A 17,496-nucleotide genomic window follows, 5' to 3' on the forward strand; every position below is an offset into this window, starting at 1 on the left:
CACAGCAGCAGGAAACTGCCTCTGGAGCTCTCCACAATGGCAAGCCAAATGAGCCTCTGAAATGAGCCAGAGGGTGAATTGCAGCCCCTGTGGGACACAGTCTGAGCAACTTACTGCTCTTCCTCCTCTCACAGCTCTCAAACTCCCTCTCCAAGTACCACTTCCTTCCAATTGCTCCTGCCTGGGACAACTCTTGAAGTACAGTGTCTGAAGACACACCTGACCTGCACTGAGACCCAGTCTGTCTTCAAACAGAGCTCCAGCTACATACACAGCATCAACTGAATACTGAACAATATCAAAAATACAGTATAAGGAAAAGAAAACAGAACTGAAATGTTTAATGGCATATTTATACACATTTACCAACAGTCAACAAAAAAGGTGGCAAGTTACACATCCATTCTGTATGCTGACAATCCTGATGCACATAGATGTAGTAAACACACATGCTTGGATGATGCATATACATATGGCCACATAACAGAGTAGATGACCGGAAGGAGCTACGCTGGGGAGCAGGGGAAGGGGTTACCTACTGCAAAAACCTCGTCTCATTCTTCATGTGCACAACATGGACATTCAGGGCAGTGTTGCTTTAAGGCTATTTCTAAGGCTGAATCGTTTCTTGTCCAACCCCTCAATATGAAGATCTGTTGAAGCACTTCCTCCTCATTACCCAGCACAACTTGATATATATATATATTTATATATATTTACCTATATACTTTTTAAAGGCCCTATATACTAAAAGGCAGGAAGAGGAAAGGGGGGAGTAGAAGGGAAGAAAAACTTCTGAATGGATCAGTTTGCCCCAGTGCAGGAATGTTTCATCCTGTAGTGGCAACAGCCATGATAGCCACATGCAGTGGACAAGATACTGATTTAAAATGATTGCTCATCACACATCTCCCTCCCTATCAGATCTGAAGCACTTTGTTGTGACAAAGGGGGAGACTGAAATACTTTAWGAAACAGAAATACTCCTGAATTGGGGATAGTGATCACTAATTTAAACTCCTCCCCTTACCTGCTTCAAGGTGGCAAAGARCTGAGAGATATTATAATTTCTATCTCAAGTGCCTGTACGGCTAAGGAAAAGGCTTTGCTTAAAAATATATATCTATAGAACTATACATATAGATCATCTTTTTAGTGACACTCTGATTTTATTACATAGCTCCTGGGTCACTCTCCCCCTCTATCTACATGGTAACAGAGTGGCATATAAAAGTATCAAAGTGATAACCAAAGTTACCAGATCACAAGAATGTGTTTGAACTGGTGCGATCTAACATGCTAAATTACCTTGATTTTCTAAGCTGATCTGCYGTTAATATAACTGGAAGATCTTAAAAATAAACTTTTTTTTTTTCACTATCCAATTATGACAATTTCTCAGCAATATTATAGTGTGTGACAATATGCTATAATTAAGGATAATTTCACTGAACAAGAGAGTGATGCAAAGACAAAATTTTAAGCATGTATGCATATGGTTGGGAACACCCAAGCGTCATCCTGCAGTACATAAAAACAGGATTTCTAAAGTCAAGGACCTTTTTTTTTATGTTTTCTTCTTTTTCCAATATAATTTCTATATGAGCATTAGCTTAACAGTGGAAACTTGGTATAGAACTAGACTCTCCTTGAAATATGTCTATAATGAAACATTGAAGGACATTAAAAAAAGTATTTTTCAGTTTGTTATATTTGAAAAACTGGCACTAAAATTCACCCGCAGCCACTGACCTTTCAACGTAATGAATCAATGGAAATGAGCCAATTTATAAAGCTATACCCCCAAGAAAACAAACAATCAAACACAAAACCAAAAAACATTTTTACTCTTTAGAGAGTAAAAAAGTTTCAGCATGACTTCTGTTAAGGACTGACCTACAGATGGAAASAGGCTGGAGAAGAACAATGCCTCTTTCTCCTGGGACAGTCTCCATTGCCTGGGTGCGATGTATCCCCTACTCTCTCCCAGGCTTTGGGCAGTCAGCCAGGCTTCCCTACAGACAGCTTGGAAACACYGGGAGCTGGGGTGATGGTTGGAAAAGATGAGTACAAATTAACAAAAATGCTAAACTCTGCTTCAGCATCCAATTAAAAAAGTTGGTAAAACCAAGGCAAAGTTTTCTGAGACCAGGCTGCAGCCTTGTCCTCCATACATCTTCCACCAACGTTACTTCTGAGTTACTGAGGGTGGGGAAGGGGGAGGAAGGACTTGATCTCCTGCTACAGCAGCTTTCCCATCACACAAAACTGATGTGTAACTAACTCAGCCACAAAGATACGGGAAAGTTTTATTTATTAAAAAAAAAAAAAAAGTACTTCAAAATAAAAATGGTGTAAGTACTGTATGGTAATATTGGAAGCATTTATATACATAGTTTTCTTTGTCTGTTGTTGAAATGTCTCCTGGTCACTTGGTGGCACTTGGGGTCCCCTCTAGCGCCGTCCGCCCTACTCCCCRCTTCCCCTGCCCGGCTCTCACGGCTCAGTAGACGGAGCTGTTCCTTATGCCACAGCACAGCACCATGCTCAGGATCATCTCGAAGATCTGTCACGAGACACAGGSCACCACTGAGGCAACAACCAGCACGATACAGGAGCTCCCCCCATCCCAAGGTTCCCCACTCCACATTAACACCCTTGGGCCAGAGGTAAGGGCAGGGATGCTAAATCTTTGCTACTGTTTTCATATGGAGCTGGCTAATTTGAGGTGAGGCTGTTCTCCTGTCTCTCACTGGCAGCAGTGGTAGTACCTGACAAGCTTTTTGGCTACACAGCCTCAGGATCYCTCCAGCACCACAGCCCAGGCTTTGCACAGATGTTGTGTTACCAGCCCGCACCATCCGCCCCTCACTAAGGAGCAAACTCAACATAGCAAAGCAAGCAAATCCCTTCCCAGTGCAGACCCCAGCGACACGGCAGCCTGTGGAATGAATGGTTTTGGAGGCAGCAAGGAGGTTTCAGTGGTGCTCTGCCCTGCTGGATGTGCTTGCAGGTGCTCCTGCTATACTGAGCTTGCCAGGTGCCTCCCCTAACATTCCAACTTCCCGAAGGAATGATGAAGCTCTTAGTCTCGCCATGTTCCRGAGCTCTGGGATACACAGGACTCATGCTACAGGCTGAGTTGCAGGAGCATCCAGAGGAGAGGSACAGATCCAGCCCCGCTGGAAGACRGCCAGGGTGCCCTGAGGTGGTGTCTCCCTGTCCCACCAGGCTGTCACACTTACCATGATCACAGCAACCACGACGGCAGCGATACCGATCARGTAGAGCTTCCCGGAGAAGAGCTCATCGATTTTTTTGTGGCAATTAGTGTTCTGAAGCAGAGAAGCACACCAGTTAGCAGACTGCTTTCCCCTCACCTGTCCCTGGCACCATCCTGTCCTGGCTCCAGGACTTCCAACCAGATTTTGCCCCTCTGCACCTCCCAGTCCCCTCAAGCAGGAACAGCAAAGGAGAACCAAATGGGAATCTTCAACATCCTTCTACACCATCCCCAAATAAATGAAATCTCTACTCTTTATCTATTTCCCAATAAATCCCCAAATTTCCTTGGCAGCTGAGGTTTCCTGCAGCAGTTGTGCCTACCTCAAAAAAGCTTTTCAGGGAGTCCTTTCGGCAGAGGTCATCCCTCCACACAGGAGTGAAAGTCGCTGTTACAATATCAGAACCACAGCAGTTCAGCTACAGGGAGAAAGGAAAGAAGAAACAATGGAAAGCCAGCATTAGCAGACAGCAAACACCTATGCAATGCTCTCCCTACCACTACACATTCTTGAAGCCACTCAAGATTGAGGAGGTGTCTTGGAGGGGGAAACAAGGGTGSGGAGTAAGTCACCAAACTAACTTTTTTCTTTCCGCAGAATGCCGCTACTTCCAACAATAGACCCAGACAGACTGGGCATGGGCATCGTGGAAGAGAGTGAACCCAGGGATTCAGTGGGTTCTCTCCAGAGATTTTGTTTCCTGCTGAATGGACCAAGTATCAGGATTAACTCCTCAGAGCTACATTCTTCTTCCATTGAACTTTATTTAAATTGGGGATGCTGAGATAAACAAAAAGCAACTTAATCAGTGTTTGGTCCAGACTTCCCAGCACCATGTGATGGAAAGAATATTGAAGAGAGCCAGCTCTAATTCTTGACATGTAAGAACAGCAAACATGACAGGCTAAGACCTGCACGTAGCATCACCTGCTTTAGACTCTGCTTTTCCCATCCATTTTCCTGACCTCCATCACTAATTCTCCAGCACTACCACCACCATCTTACCGTTTCATGAAAGGTCTTCACTACAGCTTTGGCGTTGTTTGCATCCGATTCTCCCATGAGTGCTTGTTGAAGCGCTTGATCATAGAACTGCTTCACGTCTTTGGCTATCTAAGAAAGAGACAGGAAAAACTCTCTTTCATCCAGAGCAGGAGGAAACCCACCCAGCAGATGTGCCTGAARGCCAGGTTCCCTCTAATGGCACTTGCAGTAAGATGAGCAGTTTTTAAATAGATTTGAACCCCATTTGTTTGCACAGRCACAGGAAAAAAGCCCTGTCTTTCATAGGGTTCAAGCCCCTCCAGATGTAGCAAATATGAAGAACCTCATCCACCAGCCAGCAGATTCCAACCATCATTATCCAAGGGCGCCAAGGGCACTCTGTAGCAGAAAAAGACAGCCAAGGCCTGGAGGGCGAGCTACAAGATTTGAAATAGCCTTCAGCCTACATGGATGTGCTGCTGGGCTCAGGAATGCAGAAATGGCTTGTTTCAAACTACCCATGGACAAAGCAGGCAGGCAACACATTTCCCACTGAGGCTGCAGGGGCAGGACACGCTGGAAATTTTGGAAGGAAGTGGGGTGAGCAAGCAAGGCTGTCTGTAGGTACAGGCACCTCAGCTTACTGAATGGCTCGGAGGGGATAGCAGGAATTTAGGAGAGATTGGAAACATTAAAGCCTTGTGAGGCAGTTCACTCAGGTCAGGGAGCYTAGGTGCATTTAGATGGGTGTAAAACTCCCTAGGTCCCCACCTGGAGCTGGGCATCACTGTCCTGTAAGTGATTATATGAGACACTTTATCCATACTGTAGCAGTGCCACCTGGCTGGTGGACTAGAGCCACCCATGGGGCTCTGCTCCACAGTGCAAAAAACTCCTACTTTTCAGGGAAATGGGCCTTGTGACTTCTCTAACACCCTTCAATAATTTGTGAGAGATGAAAGGAGGACATGCAAGAGAAGCAAATGAAAAACATAAAAGCAAGAGAGGGAAAATGCTTTCTAGAACATCTGCTCATGGCAGCACAGGCTGGATTAGCATACGAAAAAAAGAAACTGCAGCAAAGAAGATGCACGATTTCAATCAATTATCCCAGAATTCCTTCATCACTGCTCAAAAAAGTTTGCTTTGGAGGAYATATTCTCCAATCAAACCATTTTATTCTGGTACATATACACACAAAAAAAAAAGTAAAAACCTTATTTATTGCCTCCCCATTCTAAATATAAAGCATCTCCAAGAAGGCAGGCTAAGGGAGAGACGGCCTCCAGCTTTGTGGTAAAGTGTCCCTGCTGAAAGCAGCTCTCAGTGGCTGGGATCATTCAGTGCTTCCCTCCCAGCCTSTGCTGCTCCCAACCAGGGCAGGGAGAAGCAAGTCTGCCTTTTGAGCAGGGACTTCAAGACAACCCCTTCATTATCAAGGCTGCAAAACCAGCTGATACCAACAGATTGTCATCCTTCATTTTAAACTGCAAAATTAATTTTAGGGCTGAGGTCATCACTCCTGTTTCAGGAAATCCTAAATTTCTCAGCTTTATGCTCTGGTGGCCAAGCGCTTTCTTCCCAGGATGGGACACAACAACCATGGGGTCCCTCCTTACGCATACTTCACTTTTTTTTGTTGTCTGTCGGTTGCAGTTGCMCATCTTGGACTCTTCAGGATTCACAAACTAACATCTGCAGGAGGCACAGCCCCTCTGCAAAGGTTAATTAGTTCACCAAAGTTGCTAGGAAACAGTACCCTGCCTGCATTATAATATGTTTAGCCACAGAAGAGTTTATTCCAGTGAAGTCATGCTCCCTCCTGCTGAATGACTACAAGGGTGTTCCCATTCAGGCCGAGCCTGTRAGCCATGGCCCGCATGGCTGTGAAAGTTGAGCAGGCCAGCACCTACTTACACAGCTGGCTTACATCTCTTAGTAAAGCAAACACATTTCCTACTCTGCCAGAGAGCCTAACCTTGGCTTTGAGCACAAACAGTCCTCTTCTCTCCTCCAAAYCCCTGATGCCAGAGATTGACACCCAGCCCGCTGCTTGCTGCAGCACAGCCATGGCTCCATACACGGGCAGTTCTGCACTTTGACACCAAACTGCCTGTGTGGGTGAGCACGTGTGACCATAATGAAGGGAAGGGCAGCAGAAACAGAAGGTGAAAAGCTGCCATTTTCAGTTCTATCCTTTAACTCAGCCCCTCCAGCCACGAAACCTTATCTGAGCAGTCCCTAGCAGGGAYAGACACAGGACTTGTACCCCTCATGTGTGCACAGCATATGGATCTCAGCAAGCCCAGTGCTGGCTGACAAATGGCCTGAAGCAGGTTATATGACACTGGAGAAGAGCAGGAAGCACCAAGCAATCCTGTTMATGCAGGCTCTCCCTGTACGGTATTCCCTCCCTTTGGCACTACATGGCTGGGCTYGCTCTTTGTTCCCTGGCACTGAGGACGTGCAGATGGCTTTCCTTCACAACTTCATGCATGAATCAACTCCCTCTGTGACTGACAGTRTGGCAGCACGGAGGAGACCCAAGTGAGACAGGCTATTTTTATTTGAGACGTTGTACTGCATGCCCTAAGGGGCAGCTGCTATCGTCAGGTGCCCACATTTAAAGTTCACCAGCCCGGCCAAGAGGAGTGAGGTGGCCTGCCCAAGTCCCACCGCTAATCCAAGGCCCTGTTACTCAGTCTGGGAGCAGTTTGTGAACAAAACAGCTCCTGCTGGGACCTGCTGCGGCTCTGCCCAGCCTCCCAGTCCCACACACACAAGTTGCAGAGTCATCTTACTTGATCTTTGTTGACAAAACCCCAAATTCCAGCCGCAACTTCGCAGGCAAACAGGATCACCAGGCAAGTGAAGAACTGCAAAGACAAATTGAGAGAGGGTTCTTTAACGTATCTGCAGCAATTAGGTAGGGAGAGGTGTGGAGCAGTACTTGTACTGACAGATCAGAGCAAGGTGTCATCTGCCTTCAAACCACTTTATCTCTCACATGTGCACTTAGCCCAAACACATTTTCCTTGACTCACCACATGCCACCCCATGCCCAGACTTCCCATTAGGACGGTTGAGCAGGAATTGCAAAGCCTTTCCCACAAAGGAACTGGCAGGGATRAAGGTGCCCTGTGCACATTGCTCCTCTTCCCACACCTACAGGACCATCCAGAGAAGGTTTCTGCTCTGCCACAAATGCTCTGAGGACAGGAATTGCTAGTACAGAGTTAAAAGTACATTTCAGCTGCTGAGGAGCTGGTGGTGTCAGGGTGTGATTTATGGCCAGCTCTCTGGCATCCACAGCCCTGCAAGGCTACTGCAGCTTTTTGCATAAATACTAACACTGATGTTTTCCCACAGTCCCACCCTGTTTGTGCAATTCCAGCAGTCCTCCCTGCCAACCTCCCCAAGACTCCTCCATCTTTTTGTTTAGATCTCAAGAACATGTGATAGTTGGTCTGTTAGACTGGGAATGGGTAAACTCATACATCAGGGTCACATGAGAAGCCACAGAGAGGAATGCTCCATATGCAGCCAACATCACCTCTGTGACATCACTCAGTGATGGGAAAAGAGAAAAAGCCCCAAAGTGGGAGTTACCATGAGAGTCAAGAAGCAAAAGAGGTRAATGCTGTCAAGGAAAGTCAAAATTACAGTATAGGGTGGGAAAACAGCCCCTGACTCCTGAGCAGTCTCTGTTCAGGACATTTTCTCCGACAGAGGAAACAGGAGTTTCATGACCTGGCTCTCACATGCRAAAGCAAAGGGTTATCAGCAAAATRGAAACAAAACCTAACCTGACAGCAGGAAAGTACTTCCAACATCCTTGTCCAGYTCCTGAACAATCAACTCCTATSTAAACATCTACCTATCCCTGATTTTGTAGGAACATTTTTGGAGGATGGGTTTCCACATMCCCGCCAAGGACTCACATCACCCTAAATTGTGGGTGCAATGCCACTGTAAGTCTGCTTAAGCACTAGGGCTCACTCTTGCAGCAGTCATCCTGCAGTGAAGGATGGTTTGTTTATCCCAGATTTGGAGGTACAACTTGCTGCAGACTCAGTTCTTCTGTAAGTTGGCTGCAGAACACCAAGAGATGCAGCTCAGTGCTATGGGAACATAGTGGTGTTCCTGGCCAGGCCGCTGGTTGTGTCCCAGCCCATCTCCAGGGAGCAGAGCCCATGGGAGTGCCAAGAGGCTCCCTTCTGTCTTCCTCAGGTCTTGCTGTTCAGTTTCCATGCCACCTTTGGCACAGGATTTTGATAGCATGGAGCTTCCTCGTACTTGTCCCCTTTGCAGTAAGCCCCAAATCACTCCCTCAGCTGGTGCTGGAAAGGGGAACGTGGCTGCTTCCCTGAAATACCCTGAGGACACTGCCTGGAAATGTCCTTGGAACACAGTGGGAGCCTTGGCCAGCAGAAAGCATCCTCATGGGGCGTCTCCAGGCTTTTCTTGGCAAGCCAAGGTGTGAGCAAACACAGGCAGTACACGGCAGCYAGAGATGCTAATTTCAGCCAAAGCAGCCGGTTTCCCTGTCGGACCTCAGGTATCTTGTACCATCTGCCCTTCTAATCCTCCTTCTAACTTCAAGAGGGAGCGAGGAGTACTTCGGGGTCTGTAATCACTTGCATTAACAAAACAAAAATCCAAAGCTGCCAGACTGTGCTGCAACAACCCCTGYCAGATTTGTGGGCAGGCTCCTCCTATTCCCAGCAGCCAGGAGATTCCTGCTGGTGCTCCCATCCACAGACATTCAGAAACTCTTTATCAACTCTGGGGAGAAGCATCCCCTTATGACTGGGAATCAGCAGCAATCTGAGATCATCTGCAAAAGTGAGGGAAAGCAGCTCTGTTTCCCTCTGTCCACGCTGAGCCCACACCCACGAGTTGCTACACTGCCACCAAAAAATCCTCCAGTCCAATGAAGCCAAGTGCTGGAAAGTCATTCCAATTTTTTTATTTTTCAGGCATCAAGTTTAAAGCTGAACCACATGTGAGAACTTGCTTTAAATAAATGGGTCTCGCTTGCCCCCAAGGTAAAAGGCTTTTGGTGTGGCTACAGTTCATCCAATTAAGCTCACCCTGTGCCAGGAATCCTGAGCTGCTGCCTCACATCAAGGACGCCTGTAGCACTTCAGTAATGAATTTTCCAGGATGTACCTAGATGTTCTCACTAAGAAATTATGGAAAGTCTTTGCTGTTTCCTTGWCCAAACAGATAAAAATAGTAGATGATTCCTTAGAAGAACTAGAATTGCTACAGGCAGCCTTAAAAGACAGTGAGAGGAGAAGCTGTAGGAGACACCAGGTAAGAAAGAAGGTTTAGTGGGTGTTTGGTAAGACAGACAGACCATGGTGGGGGGAAAATGCAAGGTGGGGGTTCACATATAATAGAGAAGGAGTYTCTAAAAATCCTGCTGATCTCACCCCTTGTGCCTCTTGTGGCCCCTSAGGCACACAGCGCTGCCTTGCTCATGGCAGAAGTCACCCAGTTCCCACCTACGTGCTCACATATCCTCCCACCCTGCCTGTTGGGAAAGACCCCAGCAAGGGAAGCACAGCCACGTGCCATCCAGCAGGGAAAACAGGGTTCCAAGTGACTTGCAAAGCTTTGTGTCTCTTACCGTTCCCAGAAGACACTGAGACTCCTGAATAGCTCCGTAGCATCCCAGGAATCCCACGAACATCATGACAGCTCCAACTGCGATCAGGATGTAGATTCCTGTAAGGGAGAGTGAGAGGCAGACATGTTACTGCAGAGCTTGGTCCAGCAGCGTCCAGCATGCATCCCCAGGACATTCTGGCTGTGGGGGCAGATAATTATGGATGTGCAGAATTAAGGCTGAGGAGGTGTGAGTAGAGATGGCAGCAGATATAACAGAACACAGCCTAGATGAGTTGGGTCTCCAAGTGTTTGAAGCTACCAACACCGAAACTTTAATAACTCCATCACCTCTGAAATCAGAGGAAATGCTGAGAGAAGCACTAGACAGAGGATCTAGGAGGCAARACAAGGGCTCTACAGCATCCTCAGAGCTGTAGCAGGGAGTTCCCCTGGCATGCTGTTTTAAATATTTAAGCAGAGATGAAAATGATTAGTTRGCATATCTTGTAAAATAAACAGTAAAGCACATGGTTTATTTATATTAAACATCATACAAATATTTGTCTGGCTAACATTTTAAAGGCAGATGAACTACAAAACCAAKGGGAAAGTACTGCTTAAGCATCTCACTTAATAAAATAGGATGCTTTTTTTGTTAAAGGTTCTTCCACTGTAAAGACAGCATTTTTTACTTTAACTTATTGAAYTTGCACAGACAACTTGCGCCATAACTAGTTCAAAGCTTGAAATGAGGCATTGGGAGTGGTTCAGAAAACAGAGGAATAAAAGTTTATTCATTCAGGAAACAAGAGCTTAGCTCAAGGCTCAAGTCTGCTGCCCTGAGTAATCACCATRGTCTCACCAACCACGAGACTGGAGAAGCCATAGTGATTACTCAGCCAAACATACCAACTCCGTTAAATTTGACATAGCTTTCTCCTGGTGTATCCCTTACACTTAGAACATTTTTGGTTAACTAGTATTCTCAAGTATTGTGGTTCTACTACTCTCTAAGTAGATCTTACTTCCCATTCAAAAGCAATTTGAGAGATGGAAAAAATAACCAAATAATTACAAATCAGGTAAGACTACAGTCACTATTTAATGGAGATTGAGGGGGAAAAAAAAAGTCATGATAAGGATAAAAGAACATGGAGAATCCCAGAGGTAACAGCAACACAGTGAATTTTACTAGAGTGGTTGGGAGACACATCCCTTCAATGAAATGTTTTCTTMTGCTATGAGTGAAAATGTTTTATAGTTATTAATCAGACTGTCACCTCTCCTTTAGGAACAGCCCTAACATATAAACAGAGCTCAAGAATAAAACTGTTTGTACATGCTCTTGATGCTTAAGGTTTTTCTTATCTGTAACTTTTAAACAATCTTCTGATAATTCAAGTGCAAAGTCTAAAGGCCATACACTGAGACAGAGCCAAGTCAAAGAAACCCTCCTCTAAAACACCAGACACACGATAATGATCTGCACTTGTTTAAAAGTCCCTTACAGATGCCTCAGACTTGGGAAAGGGTGGCTCCTGCTTCTTTGCCCTTTAAAACAAAACCCACCAGCATCCCAAAAGCACAAGCGCCGGTGCAAGGGCTGCCTTGGTGCAGGCAGTGACGGAAACGCTGCCCCAGCAGCGCCGGCAATGGGACTCGCCGGTGTTTCTCAGCGGCACSGTGCTCTCTATTTTTAGGCACTGCAGGAGGGAGGAAGCCAGCTGCAAGGGAAGTGCCACAATGGAGCACGCTGACCCCGCAGGAAACCCCTCTTCACAAAACCTGATGGGAGCTGCAGCCGGACACACCGACATCCTCGCAGCAACACTGTCAGCAAAGGGCCGGAGGCGCGAGCTGCACCTCCTGATGTGTTCTGAAGGAAGCTCAGCAGCACCCAGGGGCCACGAAAACCCAACAGGCAGCTGTGCTCCTTGAAGCTACCCAAGGGGGGATGAGACACTTCCTTAGGTGAAGTTGTGAAAAGAATGGAAAAATGAGCAAAAGAAACYTCCCAGGTGGGTTTCTTAGAAAGGACGGCCAGCAGGTAAAGGTTTGCGGGTCTGCCTGAAGTGGAAGGAGGTGGTTTTGTCCAAATGGCTGGGGATGACATGAGGTAGAGCAGCTGTGGCAGCTGGGCAGGGACACAGTGTGGCACGCAGTGGGCTGAGCTGTGTGAGGGGCCCCAAAGGGCTTGGAGGCGGTGGGAAGGCATGAATAAATCCTGCACAATGAAGGCTGTCTGCTGGACACCTGCCAAGCCCCGGAGAGACTGATGGAGACTGTCAGACGCTGCATAACTGCTGTCTCACAGGAACTACATAKCAGCAGCGGTGTCCCAAAAAATGCWCTGCTCACTATCACCAGAAGCTGCTAATGCCCAAGAACCAGCTCTTGCCACTCCGGCTTGTACCAGAAGACAAAGCTGAGCAGGCACAAGTCATTTCCACATCTGAGAAGTCACTATTTGTGCTAACCACCCTGGCAGATGGGCAACAAGCAAATGCAGCTTTGCAGTCACATCTGGAGACCAAGCAGCATGATGCTGGGATCCCAATGACCAGGTCATCATGGATAGATTTTATTCTCAGTTTTTTTCAAAATAAACACTGAAGGTACCTTCTGGGCTGAACAAATATTGCCAGGGAATCACAGAGTCACAGACTAGCCCAGGTTGAAGGGACCTCAAATCATCACCTGGTCAAACCTTTTGTGAGAATGATGAGAACCCAGGTGAGACTATCCAGAACCCTGCCCAATTATATCTCAAAAACCTCCAGTAACAGGCCCTATCATGTCCCTGGGGAGGTTTTTCCAATGAATGGCTGCTCTCTCTGTAAAAAATGTTTTTTCTAGTATCAAGACCATCGGGAAAACATAGGACTCAGTAGTGGCTAGGAAAGCTCTGCTCTGAAAACTAGGAAATGAGAACCTCAACTGATAGAAGAGACTCAGAGGAAACACTGACATTTGCTGTTTCAGAGAAGTTTTGCAGTGACCTTTGTACTTGCTTCTTGCTGGGWTTTTTGGCAGCTTCAAAAGAATAAAACCCATCCTGACCTGCTGAACTCCCACCCCAGGCAGGCTGTGCAGACCTTGGACTGTCAAGCGAGGTCCCTGGCTTCCCACTTCTCATCCTGCCCTCACTTCACCAGCTCCTCATCAGAGCCAGCACCATTGTCAAGTGAGGAAACAGCAAGAGGGAAAGGAGGGGAGGGAAGAAGATGTGCACCACGTGTGGCTTCCTGACCGGAGCACAGCGGATGCGACCGGTGCACAGGGAGCAGCAGGAATGCACAGCCAGACGGGGGAGAGGGCAGCGATGACTGGCCTGATCTCAGCAAACCACAAAAAAACCCTGGAAGRTTTTTGGAATAAAGGCCAGCTTCATTCCCAGGCACAAACAAGCAGCCATTATGGAGTCGCCTTTTGTTACCRAGGGCCAGAGCACGACAGCCTCTCCTGGGAGGCAGCAGAGCAAGACTCTGCTCCSGAGTTTATTTAAAAACAAGCACAAAATATTTACTGCAACAATAGCATCTTGTATGAGGAATGCCAGTGGTGTTTCTCCACAGAAATGCCATGCTGAAGGCTGAGAAAGCAAAGGCAGGCAATCCGAGTGCCCAACCACAGGCTTTGAATGGTGTTTGTTTTCCCACACCCATCCTTCCCCTCAAGGAATGGGGCTGGTGGTGGGAATGGGGCTCTACTTCCAGACTGGGAGCCAGGCAGCTGGGGGACTGTTTCACTGCAATCACGGTGCAGACAGGAACGGCCAAGCCCTTTTCCCAGAAAGCAGCCTGACACATCTTAGCCTTCATTCCTGGCACACAGGGATGATGACGCCTGGTGTGGTTTTGGGCTCCGTGTCTGTGAGCAAGGCACCTGTCATCCCCATCCTGAATGGCATATTATCCTTCTTAAAGTCAGAGGAGACTCCTCACAAGSCTCTCCCTCTTYATCAGAGGCTGGTTAACCCCCAAAMTCCTCTCYTGGGTGAAGAACTCTTGACTAAAATGGTATTTGCTCCTTCAGGGCTCCACCCAAACTGGCACAATTTGGCATGAGCAAGGCTCCATCTGCCTTTCACATGCCACTTCCCAGCTCATTTTTACTGCAGCTTTCTCGGGTGTTTTACTACAAGAAGGACTATTTGCTGTAAACAAAAAGCAAAATGAGAGAGGTATAAACAGCAATCTGCAGTGCCTACAGCCATGTGCCCTCTCGCACAGCWGTACTGGCAACAGCTGGAGCTGCAGCAACAGGTATAGGAAGCAAATCATGTATGGATCTTCATGGTGCCAAKGCACTTCACAACCTTAAGCAACACTACAGTGTGATTTCTAACTCTGCGGTACGATTCTCTGATAAGGCAAGAAAGATTGCTACAACTGCCACACATAACCAATCCATCCACCAAAGTAAGCTGTGAGCCTCAGGACCTGCGTATCTTGGAGCTGGGGAAGTCAGAGGAGTGGTGTCAATACTGCCTGGAGTCCTCCACMTTCTTTTGAGATGGAGCCTTAGAACAGAAAGCTTTAGGAAAGAATCCAACCACTCCCAGCTTCACCTCCTCATCTGAATTCAAAGCAGGAGCACAGGAACCATGATATCATCTCTCTGCTCAAGAGCATCAGGACATGACAATCAAAAATAGCAGCAGCAGCAGACCAAACACCATCCTCTTTTCCCCAATACAACCAGGGCTTGTGCTGCTTTGGGCTGCAGGGTTCTCCTAAAGCTTTAGGAGAGCCCCCCAACATCAGAGCCAGGGAGCTGATACTGAGTGCTTCTCTGGGTTTGGTGCTAGTAGGAAAGGGAAAAAAAAAAAAAAAAAAGTCGAGATCAGCTTAGCTCCCAGCTCAAGCAGATGATGCTTCCATGGATGGCCCTTTGCTTGCAGGTAAGAAGCAGGCTCCTCAGCTCTAGGAGCAGGGAAGGGAGAGGAAAAGACAGTATTCAGTGTCAGTACTTGCTTTGGCATTAAAGCAGCATAGCTGGTGCCTGCAGGGTTGCAAAACCCATGTCCTGTCCCTGCTGAGAAGTAAAGAAAACAAGAAGAAATAAACAGTCTTAAAAAAAGGACATGATGAAAAAACAAATAAAAGGAAGAACAAGCACAGGAGCGTCCCTCTAAAACAAGCAGGGAGCAGGTCAGCCTGGCCAGCTCTCCTCCCGTGCCCCACCATCCCCATCAGAGATAACTGTGCAGCTCCAGCCATGGGCATTCCTGGACAGCACCCTACTTATCCCCTCATTTCAATACTCTCCCAGCATCTTTAACTCATTAGGCTAATGGAAGCCAGTCACTTCCCCCAGGTCACCATGGCAATCTCTCCAAAAGACAAAAAGAAATCAAATAATAAATCCCCCCCCCAGCATGACACCATGCTTCCTGGGAAGGCCAGGCAGCTCTCCAAGCTGTGCCTGCCCTCCTCATGGGCTTTAAAAAGGGGCTGAGAGCAAATAGAGATGTTTATTCTCCAAACAGGCTCCCATGGGGAGACTCTGCACATCTGAGAGTTTTGCAAGCCTCCAGGAAAAGGAGGGAGGCTTCAGTGCCACCCTGCCATTGCTCCTGGCCTGGAGATGCTGAACACCACTGGGATCATCACCACTGCTGCTGCAGGGAAGGGTGGGACCATCAGACAATGGCAGGGAGACTCCCTCCCAACCCACACCACCCATGGTGGAAGAACAGCCTCCCTGGAGCTGAAGCAATGACCATGAGGTTCTTCCTTGCAACTTGGGAGCACGGAGTGGAAAGTCCCTCTAGGCCAGGGCTGAGACAGGAAAAAGATGGCTGTGTGAGCCAGCAAAGGAGGGTCTCCCAGACATTTTTGTCCAGTTGCCTGGTGGAATTGGCCCAGCAGAGCTGGCAGTGCTTTCTTGAAAGAGGCGGGGGGGGGGGTGGAAAAAGAGAGGGTTTGCTGGAAGACGACAAGCGGGAAGCCCCTCCGTTCCCCTCCACCCCCTTTCCCAAGGAAAACATTGCTGCTCTGTAGCTGCTAATGACTTCCAGATGGAGCAACAGGGTCACAAAGCATGGAGAGCTCTCACGGAGAGATGAAAGCCTGTACAAGCTGCCCTCATCTGCTAGAACAAGGCAAGAAGAAGCCACGGGCACCCTGCTGTCAGAAAAACAAAGGGGTGGCAGGGAAAGCCCCAAAGAACRCCTTCATGTGCACACACACGTACCCAAATCCAGTCTGGTTTCTTTTCCTCTGCCTACCCAGGAAACACTGAAAGGAGACTCAAGTTTTGTAAAGTTTGCATACCTGCAAAACCTGGGAGGATGTCTGTGGCACATCTCCAGAACTGGGATGGACAATGGTGTCACAGCACAGGAAACCCAGGTTGGATGGAATATGCTGGCTCATCCTCTGGCCCCAGCCTACAGCACTTCTGGGCATCTCTGTGTGCCCTGGGGTATCACCCACTAACAGAGCACAAATCCTACTGGAGGATTCCTTGTAGGCTCTGCATGCTTTRTACACAGTGCAGGTTTCCTAAGGAAAACTGTCAAACCTACAGGTTTAAACAACTCTGAAGAGCAAGAACCCACCTGTGGCAAAGGTCCAGGGCAGCAAAGCCAAGGGAAGGGGACAAACGAAAAGAACAACTGCATTAGTTGTAGCTGGACAGATMTGAACCCAAAATAACCCAACAGTACCAATCTATTTTTAAAATCATAACCAGTTTTAGCCTGCAGGGGAAGTGAACCACAGGGGTTGGTCACAACGAAGGTAGAATGAATTGCAATTAAATGGAAATTAAATGGAAATGCAATGAAATAACATGTTGCTTTTTAACGGAAATTGAACTCTGTGATAAGAAYACAAAAAACCCACCAACCCTGTACTGTCACATACAATGTGCAAGCCAGAAAGGAAAGTACTAAAAAAGTGTTTTGCCTTAAAACTACTACTTTAAAAGGGATTCCAGTATTATTGAAAGAGCTGATCTGACAGTGGTTAGAKGAAAATCTAGAACAAGTAAATCTCAGCTTTTGTTCTTTTTTCCTTTAAGGGACTAAATAATTAAATTATCCTTAACTGTAAGTTTATTTCCCAGAGAGAAAAATGCATGTACTTCTATTTTGAATGTATTATTTTTTAAATAATCCATTTTGCTCRGTGTGGTTCAAGGTCAAATGCAAACCTTGGTTTCCACTGCCAAGCACGCAAGCCTGGCCATAGCTCATGTGTCTGCTGGCAAATCTGACACAAGGAACCTTGACAAAGTAGAGCACAAATGGGTGAGGGAACAACCCATACCTGAACCAGCTGTGTGCATCCCCAGGGATCCCTGCAGCACCTCATGCCAAAACTGAAGGTGGTTTTTTACTGATTCTTATTAGAGAATCTACAAACCGGGATCCTCAGGCTCTTCACTAGCCCTTYCACAAGTGTAGCAAAAGATTTGCTGTTGAGTCTAACTCCATGATGTTTGAAAGTCGGCACCATCTCTAGAAGATGCCTCACCCTTCCAGAGGATGGGGACAAGGATTGGGAGCATGAACAGAAACCAAGACCTTCTCACTGCTCATGGTGGCTCCACAGTCACTGCAGCACTGCTGACCTCTAGAGCCTTTGCAACACACTGGAGTCTG

General features: G+C 47.2%; 1 protein-coding gene across 1 annotated transcript in view; it reads right to left on the bottom strand.

Moving 5' to 3' along the window:
- Positions 1–312: 312 nt before the first annotated feature.
- The window catches only part of CD81 (CD81 molecule), a 31,377-nt gene continuing 14,193 nt past the window's right edge, over positions 313–17,496 (bottom strand). The window contains exons 3-8 of the mRNA XM_057372151.1: positions 9,904–10,001; positions 7,070–7,144; positions 4,290–4,397; positions 3,607–3,702; positions 3,246–3,335; positions 313–2,566 (exon numbers count right to left, since the gene is read on the bottom strand). Of these exons, the coding sequence (XP_057228134.1) occupies positions 2,504–2,566; positions 3,246–3,335; positions 3,607–3,702; positions 4,290–4,397; positions 7,070–7,144; positions 9,904–10,001 (530 nt within the window). The 3' untranslated portion in view covers positions 313–2,503. The remainder of the gene's footprint in view (positions 2,567–3,245; positions 3,336–3,606; positions 3,703–4,289; positions 4,398–7,069; positions 7,145–9,903; positions 10,002–17,496) is intronic.

This window comes from Malurus melanocephalus, unplaced genomic scaffold, assembly GCF_030028575.1.
Source record: "Malurus melanocephalus ecotype Western Australia unplaced genomic scaffold, MMel_1.1 scaffold_165, whole genome shotgun sequence".
In the NCBI taxonomy this organism is placed as follows: domain Eukaryota; kingdom Metazoa; phylum Chordata; class Aves; order Passeriformes; family Maluridae; genus Malurus; species Malurus melanocephalus.